This window comes from Chrysemys picta, chromosome 20, assembly GCF_011386835.1.
Source record: "Chrysemys picta bellii isolate R12L10 chromosome 20, ASM1138683v2, whole genome shotgun sequence".
Taxonomy (NCBI): domain Eukaryota; kingdom Metazoa; phylum Chordata; order Testudines; family Emydidae; genus Chrysemys; species Chrysemys picta.
This window is the reverse complement of record NC_088810.1, coordinates 2,430,579-2,450,594: the sequence shown is the minus strand read 5'-3', so window position 1 is coordinate 2,450,594 and position 20,016 is coordinate 2,430,579. Positions and strand designations below refer to the sequence as shown.

The window sequence follows — 20,016 nt, the reverse complement described above, 5'->3', positions numbered from 1 at the left end:
GCATGCACAGGGAGGTGCCAGGTGCAGAGGCAATGGGAGTCTGTAGGGGATCCAGGTGAAGGTGTTTGGGGCTCAGTGGGGAGGGTGTCAGGGGGCTCATTGGGGTGGTACAGAGGCAGGGGAGGTGGGGCTTGTCAGGGTGAGAGTTCGATGGGCCTGCTTAACAGGGGAGCCCCAGCTTCTGCCAAGGGGATGCCACATGCTGGGCTCCAGCTTCCCCCCTGCCCCCATGTCCACCATCCCCTTCTCTTCCCCATCCTATGCCCCTTCCCCACTGCCCCATCTCCTCCCCACCCCACCCCCTTCATCCCCACTGCCTCTTTCCCCAGCCCCCGCTTCCCCCACCCCCTTCTCCTCCCCACCCCACCCCCTTCCTTCCCCACTGACTCTTTCCCCCTAGCCCCAGCCTGTCCCTGCCCTTCCCCCCCATAGGCACTCACTGTTGTACAGAAAACAGGAGGCTCCCAGCACACAGAAGGGGAGCGCAACCAGCACTAGGACCCAGAAAGTGGCATCTTCTGAGCAGCCCCTTCTTTTTTCAGCCTGGCAGCTCTGTGCTTGCAGAAAGGGGGGAGGCTCCGTGTGCCCCCCATGCCTTGCCCCTGTTTGGGGGCACTGCCCCCCAAGCTAAGCCCCTGGGCATTCTCAGCTGCAGGGGATCTGTTTTCATTCCCCCAGGAGTACCCTCCCCAGAACTCCCACTGCCCCCCACAGACCCCCCACAGACCCACTGCCCCGCGCCCTTCCTGCCCCCCAGCCACGCTCTCCGGGGGGCCGGCTGGAAGTGCCTATGTTCATGCATGGGCTGATCCCGCAGCACTGCTGGGGCCGGGCAAGGATCCCTCTGGCCCCTCGGAAACGGCAGAACCGGCCAGGACAGAGCGGGAGCTCGGCCTGCCCCACTCCGGACTCACATGCCTGGAGGGGCCCAGTAGGGCCATCCCTAGATACTGTGGTGCCCTATGCAGCCCCCCGTGGTGGGGCATTAGCCCTGGGGGGGAGGGGCTGCACCCAAGGTCTGTGGGGGCCAGAAGCCGGCTTGTGGGGCTGGGGGGAAACTGCCTCCCAGCACGAGTCGGTGGGTGCTCGCGCCCCCTCACCCCCAGCCCTGCCCCGACTCCACCCTTTCCCCACTCCTGTCCCCATTCCAACTCCTTCCCCAAAGTCTCTGCCACAACTCCACCTCCTCCCTGCCCCTATTAGACTCCTTCCCCAAATCCCCGCCCCAGCCCCGCCTCTTCCCCAAGCGTGCCGAGTTCCCCCTTCTCCCCCCTCCCTCCCAGCTGGGCGAAACAGCTGTTTCAAGGCACAAGTGTTGGGACCTAGGGGGAAAAAGCGGGCACATGGTGTGCTCAGGGGAAAAGGCGGAGGCGGAGGTGAGCTGGGCGGGGAGCTGCCGGTGGGTGCAGAGCAACCACCAATTTTTCCTTGTGGGTGCTCCAGCCCCGGAGCACCCACAGAGTCGGCGCCGATGACTCAGTGGGTATGTCTACACTGCAATAAAACATCTGCAGCTGGTCCGTGTCCCCCGCGGGGCCCAGAGCCCGGGATCCTGCCCAAGCCCAGACGTCTGCACTGTAATTTTATTGCTCCTCATCCCAAGCCCCCGGAGCCCGAGTCAGCTGACACGGGCCACCCATGGGTGTCTTATTGCCGTGTAGACGAACCCAGTGTGTCTATTTCCCCATTCTGCTTGTCCAATGGACAGACAAACAGAGAAATGCCATCAAGTTGCATGTAGGACCTCACTTTGCTTGGCCAAAATATAATAGTCCTAATAATACAATAATTAAGGGGCAGCTCCCCAGCTGGGGTCAATGGGCCGTAGCTCCATTGGAGTCAATGGGGCCAGATCCCAGCTGGGGTCAATGGGCCGTAGTTCCACTGGGGAGACTGGGGACAGATTCCCAGCTGGGATAAAACAGCCGTAGCTCCAGGATCTGGGCCTAGGTCTTGAGGACGTATGGTAGATATAACAGCAGGGTCACACGGGAGATTCATTCCATTTATTTTTAATAACTGAAATATTTGTTCTCCTTTTAAAAGGCAGGCAGCTGAGGTCGATTGAGCAGCTCCCAGGAAGGCTCAGTAAATGTCCATTGACCCAGTCGTGGTTGGGAATAAATCTCCCACTATGAGCGAAGAAGAATTCAAAGCTGCTGTCCAAGGAGGAAACCTTAAAGAAGCAGCTTCGATAGCGCAGCGGATGATGAAGTCACCCGGATTATTCAACATTGCCGTCGTTGGAGAGTCGGGCTCTGGAAAGTCATCGTTTATCAATGCCTTCCTGGGCTTAGCTGATGATGATATAGGCGCCGCTGAGGTCGGGATGGTGGAAACAACAGATTGGTCAACCCTATATTCACATCCTGAATACCCTAACGTTTTCTTATGGGATCTTCCAGGAATTGGAACACAACATTTTCAGTCAGTTGAACACAAGATGACTGATACATACTTCTCAGGATATGATTTTTTCCTTATTGTCACTGCTACACGCTTCAGACATATCCATGCCAACCTGGCACGGAAGATCCAGGAGAACATGAAGAAGTTTTATTTTGTGCGCTCCAAAGTGGACCAAGACTTGGGGGCTGAAAAGAGAAAAATAAACTTTAGTGAGGCGAGAACCCTGCAGCAGATCAGAGAAAACTGTCAAGCCCATCTACAAAGAGCAGGAGTGAATGACCCTCAGGTTTTTCTCCTCTCCAGCTGGGAATCTGACAAGCATGATTTTCCCCTCCTGAAGGAGAAACTGGATAAAGAACTCCGCCATGCTATGTTTCAAAACCTGCTAGATATCTCATGCAGGACCCTGCAAGAGAAGAAAACAGACATGCAGAAGACCACACGGAAATCAGCTACCTTGTCGGGCGGTCCTCGTGCAATTCTTCTTCCGGGTCTTTCTCTTGTTGCCGACACAGCTGCCTTGGTGGATTGCATGAGAAATTACTGCAAAAAGTTTGGCCTGAATTCTGACTCCCTCTCTGCACTCGCTGAGCAGGTTGGGAAGCGGGAGGAAGATCTGAAGGCCGTGATAAGGTCTCCACTGGCCACAGAAATAACAACTGACCTTGTACTGAAGCTGCTGGAGAAGTGTGCAGGTGAGGGAGTGACGTATCTGACTTACTTTGCCTGGAGTATGCCAGTGGTCGGGTCACTGTTTTCTGCACAGGTTTCTTTTGGCACAACAGTGTTTATGCTTAATAACTTTATAAGCGACCTTGCTGAAGATACCCAAAGAGTCCTGGCAAAGGCTTTGGAGGGAGAAGAGTAAAAGTCAAAACAACATCACCAAGAAATCAATTTGTCTGTAATGCATGAAAAAAAACCAACCAATCCAATCTCGGCTGGAGGCAGGTGTGACACTGGCAGACCAGATGCCAGCTCATGCCAAGACTCTAGGCCTCAGCCCTAACAAATTCGTAGCTGGAAACCAGTCTGTGTGTGAGGACTGTTAATATAGCTGTTAAGCATACAAAAATGTGTTCAGACGTTAGGAAATACTTGTGAGTTGCTGCCTGCGTGAATCTCACTTTTAATGTCTGTATCCCCTGCGATATACAAGGTAATACTTGAGGGCTCTGTAAAAATGTTTGCTCTGAAACTGTAAATCCAGTCAGGAAAGAAACCTCATGAGGTGTGAAATACTGGTTTGCCCCGGGAGGGGTTATCTCCTGCCCATCAGGAAGGCTTATTGTTCCAAACAGGCCATTGTGGGACATCACAGACCAGTGATTCTCAACCAGGGGTACTGTGGCGAGCCTGGGACCGCAGCACCCCTTACGTCCGCCTCCCTGCGGGCGGTCGGCTACGGCGTCCTTCCCCCCCCCCATCGGCTCTGTTGAGTGGGGTAGCGCGGCCTAGCGGCCAGAGTCCATACACCCCCTCCTTACGAGCAGGGTAGCGCGGGCTAGCGGCCAGAGTCCATACACCCCCTCCTTACGAGCAGGGTAGCGCGGGCTAGCAGCCAGAGTCCATACACCCCCTCCTTACGAGCAGGGGGTAGCGCAGCCTCGTGGCCGGAGTCTCTAGGATCCCTCACGGTTCAGGGGTAAGGGGGTAGGGATGACCCGGGCCCGCCCTCTCCACTGAGCCCCGACCCAGGGCCCTGGTAGTGGCAAGCTCTCCTTGCCACTCACTCGGCAGGGATCCGCCCGCAACACGCCGAGCGTCAATACAGCTCTAACGCCGTTTGTCTCTAGAGTTCCCCTGGGTCACTTCCTACCGTGAGTACCAGTTCATCTGCTGCGGGGGGTCCTCCGGTCTGGTCCTCCCCTGGGACATCCTCCATCGAGGTCTCAGGTAGTGCCTTAGCTTGGCTGTCTCCTGGATCCTGGCGCGCAGGCTCTCCCTCTTCAGGAGCTAGCGGCGTGCGTGTGTCCTTCTCCTCCAGCGGTCAGCCCCGACTGAGCTGGTCTGCCGGCTTTTATACCTGTTCTCCAGTTGGAGCATGCCCAGCAGAGCTTTCGGGGCGTGGCTTCCTGTGCTAGGAAGAAAGGGTTAACTCCTGCGGTACCAGTGCGGGGCCACTCTGCCCTGTCACAGGTACCCAGAGGTCTTCCAGGGGGTATATCAACTCATTTAGACGTTTTCTAGTTTTACAACAGGCTACAGAAAAGCGAAGTCAGTGCAAACTAAAATGTCATACAATGACTTGTTTAGACTGCTGTCACGGACTCACAGATCGTGCCCACTCTTGGCCCCGTGCGGTCTGTGGGGGGGGTGCCCCTTTCAGTGCGACAGCCCTTCTCGGGGGTCCACTCTCTCTCGGGGTCAGGCCCCTCCACCTCCTGGAGCCGCACCTCTCTGAGCCTTAGCACGTCTGTCTCTGCTGTGGGCCATCTCAGGGAGTCCACTCGTTCTGGACCCCCGGGGGCCTCCACCCCCGAAGGGGTTGATGCAACCCTGTTCTCTAGACCGGAGTGACTCTCAGCCAGCATGAAACAGGAGGGTTTATTGAGAGTTGAACACAGCACAGGAAACTCTCTGACCCTCAGGCCTGGCCTCCCTCAGCCCAGCACATCCCAGTCTCTCTGCATCCAGGTGGGCTCTGCCTGCTCCCCCTCTCCAGCCCTGAGCCCCCCCTGCTCCCAGCTGGGCATCTGATACCCCCGGCCCCAGGCCCCGCCTCTGTCCATTGTCTTCTCTCCAGGTAAACAGGGTCGTAAACCGGGGCCTCCTCTCCCCTCTTCTGTCCTCTGGCCGGAACCGGCTGGTTAAGTCACAGGGTCCTCACTCTGCAGCCCATTGCACCAGGTCGCCAGGTCACCGGTCGCTGGGGTATCCATCCTCCAGGCCACCGGCTGGGTCCCCACGTCCTCTCTCCGGTCCTCTGCAAAACAAACTCCCTCCCCCCTCCCCTCGTTAAACCAGTAACACCCAGGGAAACTGAGTCCCACCCCCTCCGCATGCAAACCATTGAAACTCCACAGAAAACAAGAAAACCCCCCACTTCGTCACAACTGCTCAATAGACTATTCTGAATTAATGCAAAGTCTTCTGTGAGTGACGAGGTTCGGAAACACAGACGCTTAATCCCAAAACACGCATGTTTAGTGGAGTATAAAACAAGTCTGACAAGAGGAGAACACACAGACTACTGAACATACACATTACAGTAGAGTCACACTGGCCCGTGTGAGCAGGTCAAGCAATTACCTTTTAAAGGTATAAACCATCAGCTATCACGTGGTCTGTAGTGCTATTGCTTGAAATGACCTATTGAGGAGAGGACTGGCTGGCTCGGGAAGTGGGGAACGGGAAACGGGGCCTTTCCCCTCTAGGAGGCGCCGGCCCCAATCCAGCCCCCAGTGGGGACTGGCTGGCTCAGGGCGCCGAAGGAGATATGACGCAAACTGAACAGTGAGGGAGGGACTCAAACCCATTTCCTAGGCGGGAAACCTACAGCATTAATAGCGATACACACAGTGTTTCTATCAGCGACCGTCTTCTCGAGGTCCCCAGGCTACTCTGGCGGGAGGCTTGGGACAGAGGAGAACAGGAGGATGCAGAAATTTGCGCACCCCTGGCTCTGCCCCCACTGTGAAAATGCGTCCCTAGGGCTGCAGGGAAAGGAGCAGTAGCTCCCGCAGCAGACCACACAGATGGCAGAGCTGCCAGGCCCAGATTTTCTTTTCCTGTAGGCTAGCGCCGCTGAGCTGAGATGCCAGGACCTGTGCAGCCCCCCGGGAGCGCCCCATCCCAGGCGGCACGGAGCCTGCTGCTGAATGGTGAACAAGGAAGCAGAGATAAAAGACTGAGAGAGGAAGCGAGGGATGCGGTTTGTTATCCCACTAGCTTTGGAGTCAGGAGACACAGGGTGTGTTTCTGGCCTGCTTGGGGTCTCGCTCTGTGCCTCCATTTCCCCTCCCACCTTTTGTCTGTTTGTAAACTCTTAGGGGCAGGGACTGTCTCCGGCTGTGTTTGTTCAGCACCCGGCATGACGGGGCCAAGATCTCGGCTGTCTCTTGCTGTGTGTCTGGCAGCGCCACCATTTTAGATGTCAGGGGTGGGGGCAACTTTAACCTTGATTCGAGGAGCTACTCAGGCACCTGAAAACTCTAGGTTTTTTGGGAGATAACAACTTAGAAATTAGCTGAGAGGAGCACTGTACCTAATTCCTATATAAAGAAAGAAAAAAATATAAATACAACCACCAATTAAAGCCATATTTTATGTTTATATGTAAGTTTAGAACAATTAGGAGACAATACAGCAAGATATTCCCAACCCCAAGCCTTGAAGTACCATAAGAACATAAGAAGGGCCAGACTGGGTCAGACCAATGGTCCATCTATGCCAGGTGCTCCAGAGGGAATGAACAGAACAGGGAATCACCAAGTGATCCATCCCCTCTCGCCCATTTCCAGCTTCTGGCAAACAGAGCTAGGGACACCATCCCTGCCCATCCTGGCTAATAACTGTAGATGAAACTAACCTCCATGAACTTAGCTAGTTCTTTTTTAAACCCTGTTATAATTTTGGCCTTCACAACATCCCCTGGCAAAGAGTTCCACAGGTTGACTGTGCGTTGTGTGAAGAAATACTTCTTTATGTTTGTTTTAAACCTGCTGCGTACTAATTTCATTTGGTGACCCCTAGATCTTGGGTTATGGGAAGGAGTAAATAACACTTCTTTATTCACTATATCCACACCAGTCAACATTTTATGCACCTCCATCTTATTCCCTCCTTCGTCATCTCTTTTCCAACCTGAAAATTCCCAGTCTTATTAATCTCTCCTCATACAGAAGCTGTCCCATCCCCCTCACCCTTTTGTTGCCCTTCGCTGTACATTTTCCAATTCCAATAGATCTTTTTTGAGATGGGGTGACCAGATCTGCAAGCAGTGTTCAAGAGGTGGGCGCACCATGGATTTATATAGGGGCAATAAGATATTTTCTGTCTTCTTATCTTTCCCTTTCCTAATGATTCCCAGCACTCTGTTTGCTTTTTTGATTGTCGCTGCACATTGAGTGGATGTGTTCAGAAAACTATCCACAATGACTCCAAGATCTCTTTCTTGAGTGGTAACAGCTAATTTAGACCCCCTCATTTTGTATGTATAACTGGGATTATGTTTTCCAATGTGCATCTGTAGCGGGGTGGATACCGCTCCTGCCCAGAGGGGTTTAAAAAGTGGCCCGGGAGGGCTTGAACGCTGTAGCTCTAAAAGCTGGGCTGATTGGGGAAGCGGCTGCAGATGGGCCACGCCCCAATCAGAGCCCAGCCGGCCGTATAAAGAGGCTGGGAGCCAGGCCCTTAGCAGTCTCTTGCTGCACTCAGAGAGAGACGGGCCTGACTGCAGGGAGCTTAGGGCAGGGTACCTGAGTGGAACAGGGCTGGGGAAAGGCTGGGGAGCGCCAGCCTGGAAAGCCCCAGGCTGTGGCCTAGCAGAAGGCCAAAGGTACTGGGGGTTGCAGAGGGCAGCCCAGGGCTAGGCCAAGGCAGCAGGTCCAAACCCACCCTTGCCTGTGATGAGTGGCCTATACTGCAGTCTGCCCCAGGGAGCGGGGCTAATTGGTGACTGGCAGTGGCCCTACACTGAGGCGAGGTGGGGTTAGTGGGTAGGGGTTCCCCTAGGAGGGGAGATCTAGTGTGTGGGTATTGCCAGAGGGCCGCACCCAGAGCAAGGGGTACCGGGGTCCTGGGAGGATCACAAGGCGGATCACTGGCCTGCAGAGGGCGCTCTGGTGGCTGGATTGAGCTAATTCCCAGCATAACCAGCAGGAGGCGCCGCGGGGTGAGTCCGACCCCTTACGGCATCACTTTGCATTTACTTTCATTTATCAGGTTTGGAGCCTTAATAAAGAATTAATAACTTTAACCGCTAAATAAAATTCATGCAGCATATTTGTTCAATATCATTGTCCTTACCACGTCACACCAATCCCCCTCAAACACTCCCATACTTTTTTATTTTCATTTATATTACCTTTTGGAAAATTATAAGCAAGCAAATATGTGCACTTTTAATGTGTGTATCTCATTCCTCGTGAAAAAGTTAAGAAGTCTAAAGTAGTTGTGTTTCTCCTCAAACATTCTTCTGAAACATGGAATGACTAACAAATTAGAGAACAATTTTGTTTTGGCACGATCTAAATAAAAAGGATGGCCAAAAAGCTATTCAAGTGATAATTGGAAAGAAAATATTACAATAGATTGGCCAACATGGGTTTCCCATCAGCTCTGACACATCTGAAGGTGTATTTCCAATATATAAAAAAATGACTTTTTCCAATGGCAATGTGTGTTCTTTTCTTATTAAGTTACTCAGTAACTAGAAATAAAGTCTTATTGTAATCTATTTATACAATGCATTTGCTAGTTCTCCAGCACAAATGAAAACCAATTTAAGAATTGAACTTTTAGCCTCTGGAAACTGTTTGGTTCTATTATGGAATATAGGAATCCTGAGTATGTATCTACAGTGATGTTAGAGGGGTTTCGTTTCACCCCCTCCCCTGGTTCTTGTCATGCAGATAGAAAGCAGAAGTCCCAAGTGCAGGCAATAAGATGTTTATTGGGGTTAGTTCCAAGCACATATATCCAGAGCTCTACACGCCGGCACAGTCTGTTCCCCAGCGTTCCCTTCCCAGCTCTGATGCCGCACAGCGTTTACCCCGTGTCCCCCTTCCCAGCTCCGATGCCGCAGAGCCCAGCCCGTGTCCCTGTTCCCCATTCCCACCACCTCCTTCTTAGCAGGCCCCAATATACCTGCAATGCACGTGCTTAGTCACACCCCTTACAACTTATGGTCATGCTCCATTCTGGGGGGTTGTATGTCTGGGGTCTTTGTCCTACCTCTCTTGTATCCCATGGGAGGGGTAAGGAGTGAGGTTGTTTTCTGGCCGAGGCCAGGCTTTTAGCATTTCTTATGTCTGCACCCCCTGCATCCACCATGCCCCTCCTAACTGGTTGGTTGACCTTGGCTTGAGAAAGGAGCAAGGCAGCCTCCCAGTGAATGCTCATAGATTACTTTCCCATCATGCGCTGTAACACATTAGCTCTATCCCATATCTCTTCCCATGATACTAACAAACCCAGCTGGCCAGGCAGAAGCAACACACACTGTCCTGGTTCACACATATTAGTAAGGATCTAAAAGTATCAAAAAAATCAAACCCAAAATTCTCTCTCAGGCAGACAAACCAGCTATATACAAACAAGTGACCCAACTGGGTCATTCTTAACTGTGCCTTAATGAAAATACAATCTGACACGAGACGTCTTAAATGTTAAGAAAATTTGCCCTCTAAACAATGTATTTTTAGGGCATACTCAGACACTAAGGAAGTTAGGAAAGTGACCACTTCTAAGGCTGTAATAACCAGGGACGATTAAGAACCCTCCAGGAACCGTTAAAAAAAAAATGTCCCAGAGGTCCATAGACTAACTGAAGGAAGAACCCATTTGTATTTGCTGATGGAGACGCCGAGGTACAGACAATAACACCCTCTGGTTTCCATCAGGAGCGACTGAAACGTCTCAGGGCAGCACCGACGGTGACACTGGAAATAAAACTGCCCGGCTTTGTGGGGGAGACTCCTGGAGCTCAGCTCTCACCAGGTCCCTTCTCTGGGCCAAGGCTGCCCAGGACCTGCCCTCCCCTGGCTCCCATCCCACCCGCGGGGACCGAGGAGCTATTTCCCCACAGGAAGGGCTTTGAGTGCCCACTGGTGCCGGGGCTGCGAGCGCTGCTGCTGGCTGCGGGGGCTGGCAGGGGGGCTAATGGGTGCCCAGGCTCTCAGCCGCCCAGCCGGAGGGGGCATGTGGGGATCTCGTTATACCCACTCTGCTCAGGGTGGGGGCGCACAGAGCCATGCTGACAGCTCTCAGCCACACAGGACATAGCTGGGGAATTTACATTTCCCACAGCCCGGGGCGGGACAGGCGGGGGCGGGGACAGCCCTGTGCCAGCAGCAACTTCTCAGACCCCACCCACGGCCTTCAGGGGAGCACGGAGCAGCAGTTCCTCTTCCTGTTTGCACTCCATTGCGATAGGAACCTGGGGTGGGGGAGGGGCAGGTGCCCTCCCTCTGTAAATAGTGCCTCTGCCAAGCGGGCATGTCTACATGGCTATTCTTAGCCTTGCAGAGCCCGTCCAAGTCAATTGACCCGGGCACTAAGACCTGTGTAATTTCTCCCTTCCCTCTGGGCAGGGAAGATAAAACTGTTGCTTTCTCCCATAGGCTGCAGCTCTTTAGCAGAGCGATAATGGTCAAAGTGCCATGGCTGAGTGTCAAGTACCTTCCCGGCGTGTGTCTGCTGCGTGCACTGTCGGCAGAGGTGGATCCGGCTTCCTACGACCGGGTGATACAATTTCATGCATCACCCACAATTCAGAAGGTCCAGAGACAGCTCCTCAAACCATCACACCAACCCTCCCCCAGAACACCAGGGGAGCGGGGAAAGAACTGTGACTCCCTGGCCAGTGGGACTCTCAGTAAATCGTAGGCACCTGATTTCGCTGGCAGAGGGACACAAAAATAGGACATGGGCCAAATAATCTGGTGGTGTAAATTGGAGCTACCTGAGTAGATTTTGTCCCCATATCTGCTCTGCCTCCTACAATGACACTTTTATTTTTTTCAAAATGGGCAAAGAACTCTTTGAGAGAGCCCGCTGCAAACCACGCGCCCTGTGACGGCGGAATTCCTCGGCTAACGTTCGCTGCAGGCGGGGGAAATCAAACTTCTCAGGGTCCCAGCTGGATATAAGGAAAACGTCTGTTTCTCCTCCCAGGTGCCTTATACACTCCTCTCTAATTGTCTGTAGGGCTCTCTCCTCATGGACTTTTCTCCTCTGTGCAGACACCATGTCCAAGTCCACTTTGGAACGGACAAAGTAAAACATCTTCTCCAGCATTCGAATCTCCTCCACAAGTCTGGCGTCGGTGTTTGTGAAGCGCTCACAGGAGATGATAATGACCAAGTCGCACTGTCTGAAGTGACGCTGCTTAAAGAAAGTGTCTGAGGGACAATTCATTGTCCCGATCCCTGGCAGGTCCCATAGCGTTACGTTGGGGTATTCGGGATGTGAATAACCCTTGGGCTCCACCATCATTTCTCCCACCACCCCAGTCTCAGCAGCACCTGCATCATGTTCTTTCAGACCCCGGGTGGCATTGATAAAAGACGACTTTCCAGATCCCGACTCTCCAACTACAGCAACTTCGAGCTTTTCATTCTTGACTGCCTCACTGATGTTTTGCAGCGTGGAAGCCAGCCCTGAGGGGTTATTTGTTGCAACAGCAGCTTTGAGTTCTGCAATTTCTCCTTCAGAGAGCATGTCGAAATCTTCCCAAACCACATCTGTAGCAGTTCTTCCTTGTTGTTCATGCTCCTTTGGCTGACAGTCTTAAGGAAAGGGAACGATACATTTCGGTTATGGATAGATTCGTTTCCACAGGCAGTATAGAATCAAAAGCAACAGCTACACTCAATAGCGTCTCTAGTCAATAGGCAACACGATTTTGATGACATGTAAGGACGGCTGCTTTTGTCACATGCGAGAGCTCCAGCTCTGTATGACCTTGATTCAGCAAAGCTCTCGAATCTTTACTGAATTCCCTAGAAGCTCTGGACTTGTGGGGCCTGGTTGTTCTTTCCCCAGGCCTGGCACATTTGTCCCGCTTCCCACCCCGCAAAGACAAACAATTGTCAAGGGCCCCCAACCCATCGTCAGGACAGCCCTTTTATGTACAAAGTTATCCAGTGCTAAGAAGTGGAATTGCAGCACATTATAGAGGTTTCATCCTTTATATAAATCACAGCAAAATACTGACACTGGGGCCAAATTTTACTCTCTTAAATTGTTAAAATCGAAGATTTTCCAGGGGTCGAATTTGCCTCTGCACTCCTGGATGGCTGTTTCTTTTTTAAAGAGCAATATCCCGGGGGCCCCAAAATACTCAATTCTCCCCCTCCCCAGTCACTGGATGGTAGAACTAGTCCTGCCTGTCACTTAAATCAGTTCTGCTTTCACTGAGAGTCAATGCAAGTTAGGTTCCAAAGTGCCTTGGACATCCTTGAAAATAGGATTCAGGCTCCTAAGTCACTTTGGCCCTTTTGAAAATTTTAACCATGATCTCGGAACTTGCCCTCCCAAGGATACTGACGTGCCCAGGACCAGATCCTCAGCGGGTTTAAATCACTGTAGTCCTGGATTTGGCGCATTTTCCTCTATCTTGCACCAGCTTGAACCATTCCTGATCCTAATAAACTAATGACTCTGTCCCTTCTTAGTTCAGCTAAACATCAAGTGCTGCTAATGCCACTGGCTGATTTGGTTATAAACCCCCAAAGCAAGAAAAAACACAATATTTTACCCAAGGAGCTGGAAGACTGTGTGTCACCATGAGAACCTGGTGTCACGACTTCAGAGCCTCTCCGGTGTGTGGTGGTAGCCTCTCCATTGGACTGTGAGTGCAAGTCTGTCTCCTAGAAAAGATTCACATTTGGGGAGAGGAAAGAAAATCTGTGTTAGGAGCTATGGATCCGCAGCACTGTGCACGACACATGAAGTGTTTGGCATTGCAGAAAGAGAACGCTCTCTAAGTGACACCTTGTTAGTTATACCACCACATGTCCCTTTGTGCATTTCACTCCCCCCCTATGATTTAAATGCTGCACGTGTGACATAGCTGGCACTTGGCAGATTATCTGGTCAGAGCCAGCACTGAAGGACCAAGGAGCAAATTCCTATTGAAAGGCCCTTCCAGAGGGGTTTGCTATATATGGCAAAACTGGAAATTGAACCCAACTTGGGAGAAGCTTGACCACAAGGTCAACCTCCCCCCTGCAGGTTCTTGTTCCCCTAGTACGTGCTGTGGTCTGTACCTTCTGCTGCTGCTCAACTTTTGCAATCCTCCCCCATATCCCGCCATCATCCCCCCGTGTACAGGACGTGGGTCTCCCGGCTGCTGCTGCTCCATAATAACTAACAATACCAATAACAAAACCAACCAGGAAACAATGCCACCGTTTAAAGCAAAACCAAATATTTGTACCGATCTAAGAATCCCCCTTGTCACCCAGCAACCCAACCCCATAACACCCCCCAGCACATGCAAACAGGAAGGAAACAAAAATGTCTTGAGCCTCACCAGGAAGGAGCTGGCAGGTGGTGGCAGGAATGTGTTTGGATTTGATGACTCGTTGGCTGTCAATGGGTTTGACTCAGACTGGTCCCTGCCCTCCTGCTGGTTCTGTTGGGACCCACCCTGAAAAGACTTGAATTTTCGAACTAGGGAAGGACGGCACTTAATGATAATATACGGTATAACTAATAATAATAGAGCTAAACACAAGAAGACATAGTACACATCTAGTGATGGCTGCTCCCTCACAGAGCCTGTAAAAGACAAACAGAAAACAAAATAAAAACTCTCATCGATGCTATTGGCACATTCTCAGCCCTTCCCTTCCCACCCCTTGTGCAGTCTAACGTCTGCTTCGTTTTTCCCCTGCCCCTGCACATTAAGCAGCAGCTTTCGTTGAGGTATCCGCAAGGCCTCTTCCTTGTGTGGCTGTGGTGGGGTCAGAACCCAGCAATGCACGTGTGGCTCATACTGACCCTAGGGGGAAGCAGGGACACCCTGGACCAGAGCTATGGAGGTAGAACCTGCCGAGGCTGGGAAAAGGTTACAGTCACATCGAGGTAGCTAATCTCAAGCATTTTTCTCAAGTGTAGGAAAACCCCTCGGGGCTTGTACTATACACTGTCCCGTACCTTCCACTGTAACTTGCATCCGCACAGAAAACCGCCCCAGATCCGGCTTGACATGGCAGATGTAGAATCCCTCATCCTGGCTGCGAACTCTCCGTAACGTCAGGGACGCATTTCCCTGCGGGAATCTCTCCGGGTGGAGCTGTGTTCTGTCCTTGTAAGCAACATCTTGTCTCTGCAACGTGTCCATCCCGTTATAATAGCTGTGAACCAGGAGATCCGGCCCCTCGGCTTCTTCCTTCTTCCAGGTGATGTTCAACGGCTGGAGGTTTAATCCAAATTCAAAGGGGCAGCTCAGGATGACGTCCTGCCCCAGCTGAGCTACGATGGGAGACTCCATTTCACTCTCCCCTGAACGAGAAACAAGGCTCAGGATTATTTACCCCAGCTCCAGAGGCAACTTTTTGTCACATTTCTCATTCTATTTTATAGAAACCAACCAGCAATGGTAACACAAACAAACATGCCACACTCGTAACATGCACACAACAGAATAGACACCCAATACACCCTCTATAAATATAACATTTACAACACTCCCAACTCACCACACTTACATAACACACAAGCACAACACACACAGAGACCTTCCACGTTACTGAGAAGACTAACAACGTTACACTACTTCACATTTTCTGTGCAGTAAAAAGTTTGCACCCACCTACCATTTCCTTCAAAATTCACATCCACAAGAAGACCTAGAACATCACCAGCCCTCTGCTTGGGCTGTCAGGGAGATTTGAACCCATGACCCTTAGAACTAAAGGCACACGTTTCTGTCCCATGAACGAAAGGAACAACTCCAACAGCTGTTACCACTAGTAGGCTATTATCTCATTAGATGAGACAGCCGTGAGAGGGGGACAAAGGTGCTTATGTGGGCTAAACCTATGTGGAAAAACATAACACTACATGGTGGCTGAAAGTCAAGGCAAAGCGCTGCTGGCACAGACATGGCTTGTGTCTGCGCTGGGGGATTGTGGCACTTTAGCCAGACCTGGCTCTGCTGGGTGATCACATTGTACACAGTGAGTGACTGTGTCTCAGACGCTCGGACAGGGACACAGGCAGAGGAAACCTACTTATCACAGTCAGTGAAATCTTCTGGGTTGAGGTTCTCAGCTCAGAGGTGACGTAGCAGAGGTAGGAGCCCTCGTCCTGGAAGCGCACAGCCCTGAGTCTCAGGGACGCATTTCCTTTATGGATTCCCTCTCGGTACAGCTGCGTCCGGTCCCGGTAAACCTTGTCCTGTCCCTGCCACAGGTCCCTCTGCCCATAGTAGCTGTGAACCAGGAGAGCTGCTCCCTCGGCTCTTTGCATCTTCCAGGTGATGTTCAGTCGCTGGAGTTTTACCCCCGGTATGTGGTGGAAGGTGCAGTCCAGAGTGATGTCCTCGCCATAGTGAGCTGTGATGGATGGCTGTGCTCCAGCGACTCCTTAAAGGGAAGCAGAGGTTGGTGGGGGAGCCTTTCACCATGAACCCACATTTCCTCTCCCTCCCCAAATATTTGCACTCATGAGCTGAAAAGCCTGCCACCGTCGGACACGTGCATCCGTAACAGGTGCACCCCATTCCCACAGACCCACGGCCAGTGCACAGTTACAGATTAGTAACAAAAAGCATCACAGCACTGCCACGTACAATTCCCCTGTTAACCCCGCTGGGCTGGAGGAAGTCCCTTGTGCACACGGCTATCCCAGCGTCTGGGCTTTTATTGATGGCTTGCTGTGCTCACAGGGGATGGTGGCAAGTGGCGGCAGCAGAGGCCTGGCTTAGCCATGCTGAGTATGTGCCCACTGGCTGCAGCTGTGGCTGTCTGTGCTACTGCATTTACACGGCTTTCTATACTCGCCCCAGCGATCCCTGAACTACCGTGAGCTGGGGAATCGGCCCCCTCGTTCACAGTGTAGACAGGGCCTGTGCTGGCAGAAGAGTGTAGTGTCGACATGGCTGCAACCGCAGTGATATGAAGGGGTTTAAAACCAGTATAGCTAGGTCTGTATATGAGGGGGACTACCTTAGACCAGTGGTTTTCAAACTATTTTTCTGGGGACCCAGTTGAAGAAAATTGTTGATGCCTGAGACTCAACAGAGCTGGGGATGAGGGGTTTGGGGTGTGGGAGGAAACTCAGGGCTGTGGCATAGAGTTGGGGTGCAGGAGGGGGTCAGGCCTCTGGGCTGACAGTGCAGGCTCTGGGGTGGGGCCGGGGATGAGGGATGCAGGAAGGGGCTCCGGGTTTTGGGGGGGCTCAGGGTTGGGGATTGGGATGTGGGCTTTGGGTGTGGGCTTTCCTCCAGCGGTTCCCCGTCAGCAGCACAGCGGGGTGCTAAGGCAGCCTTACCGCCTGTTCTGGCACCACAGACCGTGCTGTGCCCCGGAAGCGGCCAGCAACAGGTCCGGCTCCTTGGCGGAGGTGCGGAAGAGGCTCCACACGGTTCTTGCCCGCAGGCAGTGCCCCTCCCGCCCGCAGCTCCCATTGGCCAGTTCCCGGCCAATGGGACTGCAGAGCCGGTGCTCGCGGCGGGAGCAGCTTGCGGACCCCAAGGCCCCAGTTCCAAGAAGTCAGACCCATTGCTGGCCGCTTCCAGGGTGGAGCGCGGTGTCAGAACAAGTAGGGACTAGCCTGCGTTAGCCGAGCAGCACTGCCGACGGCACTTTTAACGGCCTGATTGGCGGTGCTGACCAGCGCCGCTAGGATCGCTGGGTGCTGAGCCAGGCGACCCAGTGCCTGACGTGCCACGACCCAGTAACACTGCACTAGACTGGTATAGGGCAGGTTTACACCAGAGTCGGTGTGTGCGCTCTCGGGGTTGTCCCAGTGTAACTGTATCAATGGAAAAGCACATACGTAACCCACATACACAATTTTAGACACTGTGCAGATTGTACAATTATTTTCCAATTGTATTTTTAATTATATCTGTAAAATAACTTAAAATTCGTACACAAATAAAATCTGTATTATCTCCTGATTGTTCTAAACTTACATATAAACTTAAAATATGGCTTTCATTGGGGTTGGTATCTATAGTTTTCTTTCTTGTAGAAAGATTTAGCTACAGGGCTCCTGTCAGTGAATTTCTAACTTCTTATCTGCAAAAAAACCTGGAGTTTTCAGGTGCCTAAGTAGCCCCTTGAAATCACAGTTAAAGTTGGTCCCCACCCCCCAAAAAATCTGAAACGGCGCCACTGGGACAGACTGGGACCAGCTAACAAAAAGGGGAGGGGCAAACCCAGGAGGGAAATGGACAATTAAAGTGACACCAGATCACTCAATAGAAGCAGGAGAGCGAAGCAGGAACAGGCAGTACCTACCATAGAGCGTCCACAGAGCCACCAACCGCAGCGACCAGCCAGAGCTCGTTCCCATCCTGCCTCTGACCATGTCGCATCTGCGAGAGAAGGAGAGAAAATGCTCCGATTAGCTGCATTCCAGACACCAGCCCCTGGGAACAACATTCACACGGGCCCTGCAGCCCCGGGTTCCCTGCAGCCCCACTCACCCCAGTGCAAACCGGGAGTCACTCTGGCTGCTTAACTGGGCCTGATTCTCAGTCACGTCCTGGCTCCTTCACCGGGGCCGTGCAGTGAGCAGAGAGTTGTAAAGGGGACTCGGTGTCAATGAGAATCAGGATGAACAGCTCTAAACCGGGGTAAACAGCATTTGAATGCAAAAGGGGCCAGATCCCAGCTGGGGTCCATCGGCCGTAGTTTCATTGCAGTCAATGGAGCCAGATCGGGGTGGTCAAACTACGGCCTGTGGGCTGGATCCGGCCTACAAGTTTTAAGCCAGCCCTCGAGCTCCTGCTGGGGCACAGGGTCAGGGGCTGCACCACGCAGCTCCCGGAAACAGCGACATGGCCCCTCTCTGGCTCCTACGTGCTCCAGTGGCCCTGCTCCAATGGGAGCTGCAGGGCACTGCCTGCAGATGGGGCAGCCTGCAGAGCCGTCTGGCTGTGCCTCCGCGTAGGAGCTGGAGAAGGGACATGCCGCTGCTTCTGGGAGCTGCTTGCAGTAAGTGCCGCTCGGAGCCTGCACCCCTGAGCCTCTCGCCATGGCCCAACCCCCTGCCCCAGCCCTGATCCCTCTCCCGCCCTCCAAACCCCTCAATCCCAACCCAGAGCAACCCTCCTGCACCCCAATCCTCTCATCCCCGGCCCCACCCCAGAGCTAGCACCCCCAGCCGGAGCCCTCACCTCCCCCCTGCATCCTACTCCCCCACCCCAGTCCGAAGCCTCCACACCCTGAAGTCCTCATCCCTGGCTCCACCCCAGAGCCCACACCCACCCAGAGCCCTCACCCCCTCCCGCACCCCAACCCCAATTTCGTGAGCATTCATGGCCCGCCATAGAATTTCTCTTCCCCGATGTGGCCCTTGGTCCAAAAAGTTTGCCCACCTCTCATCTAGAAGCTATTTTCAAGGAATCCTTCATAGCAACCATTTTCAGTCAGTTGGGCCTTCCACTTCCAGACACGAAGAAGCTGCTAAAAGGACACCGAGAACCAATGTCACCAACCCACCCTGGAGCAGAAAATCTCTTACCTTCCACCCCTGAGTGCTGCCATTCCTGGGACGGTCTCGGGGAAGGTAAAGACATAGGGTGAGTGATCCTTTCCTGTTTCAGATGTCTCTCTCTTTCTCTAAAAAGCAACAGAGGGTCCTGTGGCACCTTGAAGACTAACAGATGTATTGGAGCATAAGCTTTCGTGGGTGAATGTCCACTTCATCAGACGCAATTTGCTTTTTACAGATCCAGACGAACACAGCTTCCCCTCTGATACTCTCTCTCTCTGTCTCTCTCTTCCTGTAAGTCTGAGATGAAGTAATAGGGAAACTGAAAGTAACTACACAATCCATTGAAACAAAATGCAGCGAAGTTCAAGTCTAATTTCTGGGAGCTCCAAACAGCCACTTTTCAACTGATTGAAGGGGTTTCGATCAGTGTCTGTGAGACCCACATTGACCCCGGGAGCAGAACACGCTGGGGCCGCTTGTTGGCCCCGCGCCACCCTCACCCCCAGCCCTCACCCTCGCACTGCCTCTTCCCTGCAAGACAACACTCCCCCCCCACCCCGCTAGCCCGTGTGAGTGGCTGGCTGCTGCAGGTGCGGATGCGGATCACGGGTTGGATTCACATTGTTTCTGGTGCCTGCAGATCCACGTTTGTATCCACGGCAGGGCTCTAAATATACAAATCACCCCGGGCTGTGGGTGCCTGGGCAGGCACATGCCCCTCCACGCCTGGTCTCCTGCCCCATCCCACTCCCCCATCCCCTCCCCCTTCTCTTCCCCCTGCCCCCATCCCACTCCTCAATCCCCTCCCCCTGCCCCATCCCACTCCTCAATCCCCTCCCCCGCCCCATCCCATTCCTCAATCCCCTTCCCCATCCCTATCCCACTCTCCCATCCCCTCCCCATTCTCTTCCCCCTGCCTTCATCCCACTCCTCAATCCCCTCCCCCTCCTCTATCCCCTCCCCCTGCCCCATCCCACTCCTCAATCCCCTTCCCCGTCCCTATCCCACTCCCCCATCCCCTCCCCATTCTCTTCCCCCTGCCCCCATCCCACTCCTCAATCCCCTCTCCCTCCTCTATCTCCTCCCCCTGCCCCATCCCACTCCTCAATCCCCTTCTCCGTCCCTATCCCACTCTCCCATCCCCTCCCCATTCTCTTCCCCCTGCCTTCATCCCACTCCTCAATCCCCTTCCCCTCCTCTATCCCCTCCCCCTGCCCCTATCCCATTCCTCAATCCCCTGCCCCATCCCACTCCCCCATCCCCTCC

General features: G+C 53.0%; 2 protein-coding genes across 3 annotated transcripts in view; one reads left to right on the top strand and one right to left on the bottom strand.

Moving 5' to 3' along the window:
* LOC101938176 (interferon-inducible GTPase 5-like) overlaps positions 1–20,016 on the top strand; it is a 60,912-nt gene that overhangs the window by 4,776 nt on the left and 36,120 nt on the right. Inside the window, exon 2 of one of the 2 annotated variants that reach the window (XM_065573975.1) lies at positions 2,047–3,631. The exons of the other annotated variant lie outside the window; for it this stretch is intronic. Within the exon in view, the coding sequence (XP_065430047.1) occupies positions 2,093–3,277 (1,185 nt within the window). The 5' untranslated portion in view covers positions 2,047–2,092 and the 3' untranslated portion in view covers positions 3,278–3,631. Of the gene's footprint in view, positions 1–2,046; positions 3,632–20,016 lie in introns of those variants that run through there. 2 annotated transcript variants of the gene reach the window in all.
* LOC135976727 (uncharacterized) lies at positions 9,006–19,267 on the bottom strand. Its single transcript, XM_065573955.1, has 7 exons — positions 18,778–19,267; positions 17,550–17,626; positions 15,315–15,668; positions 14,236–14,583; positions 13,610–13,857; positions 12,833–12,944; positions 9,006–11,861 (listed from the first exon to the last, which is right to left on the bottom strand). The coding sequence occupies exons 1-7, from the start codon at positions 18,798–18,800 to the stop codon at positions 11,071–11,073; spliced, it is 1,953 nt and encodes a 650-aa protein (XP_065430027.1). The 5' UTR covers positions 18,801–19,267; the 3' UTR covers positions 9,006–11,070.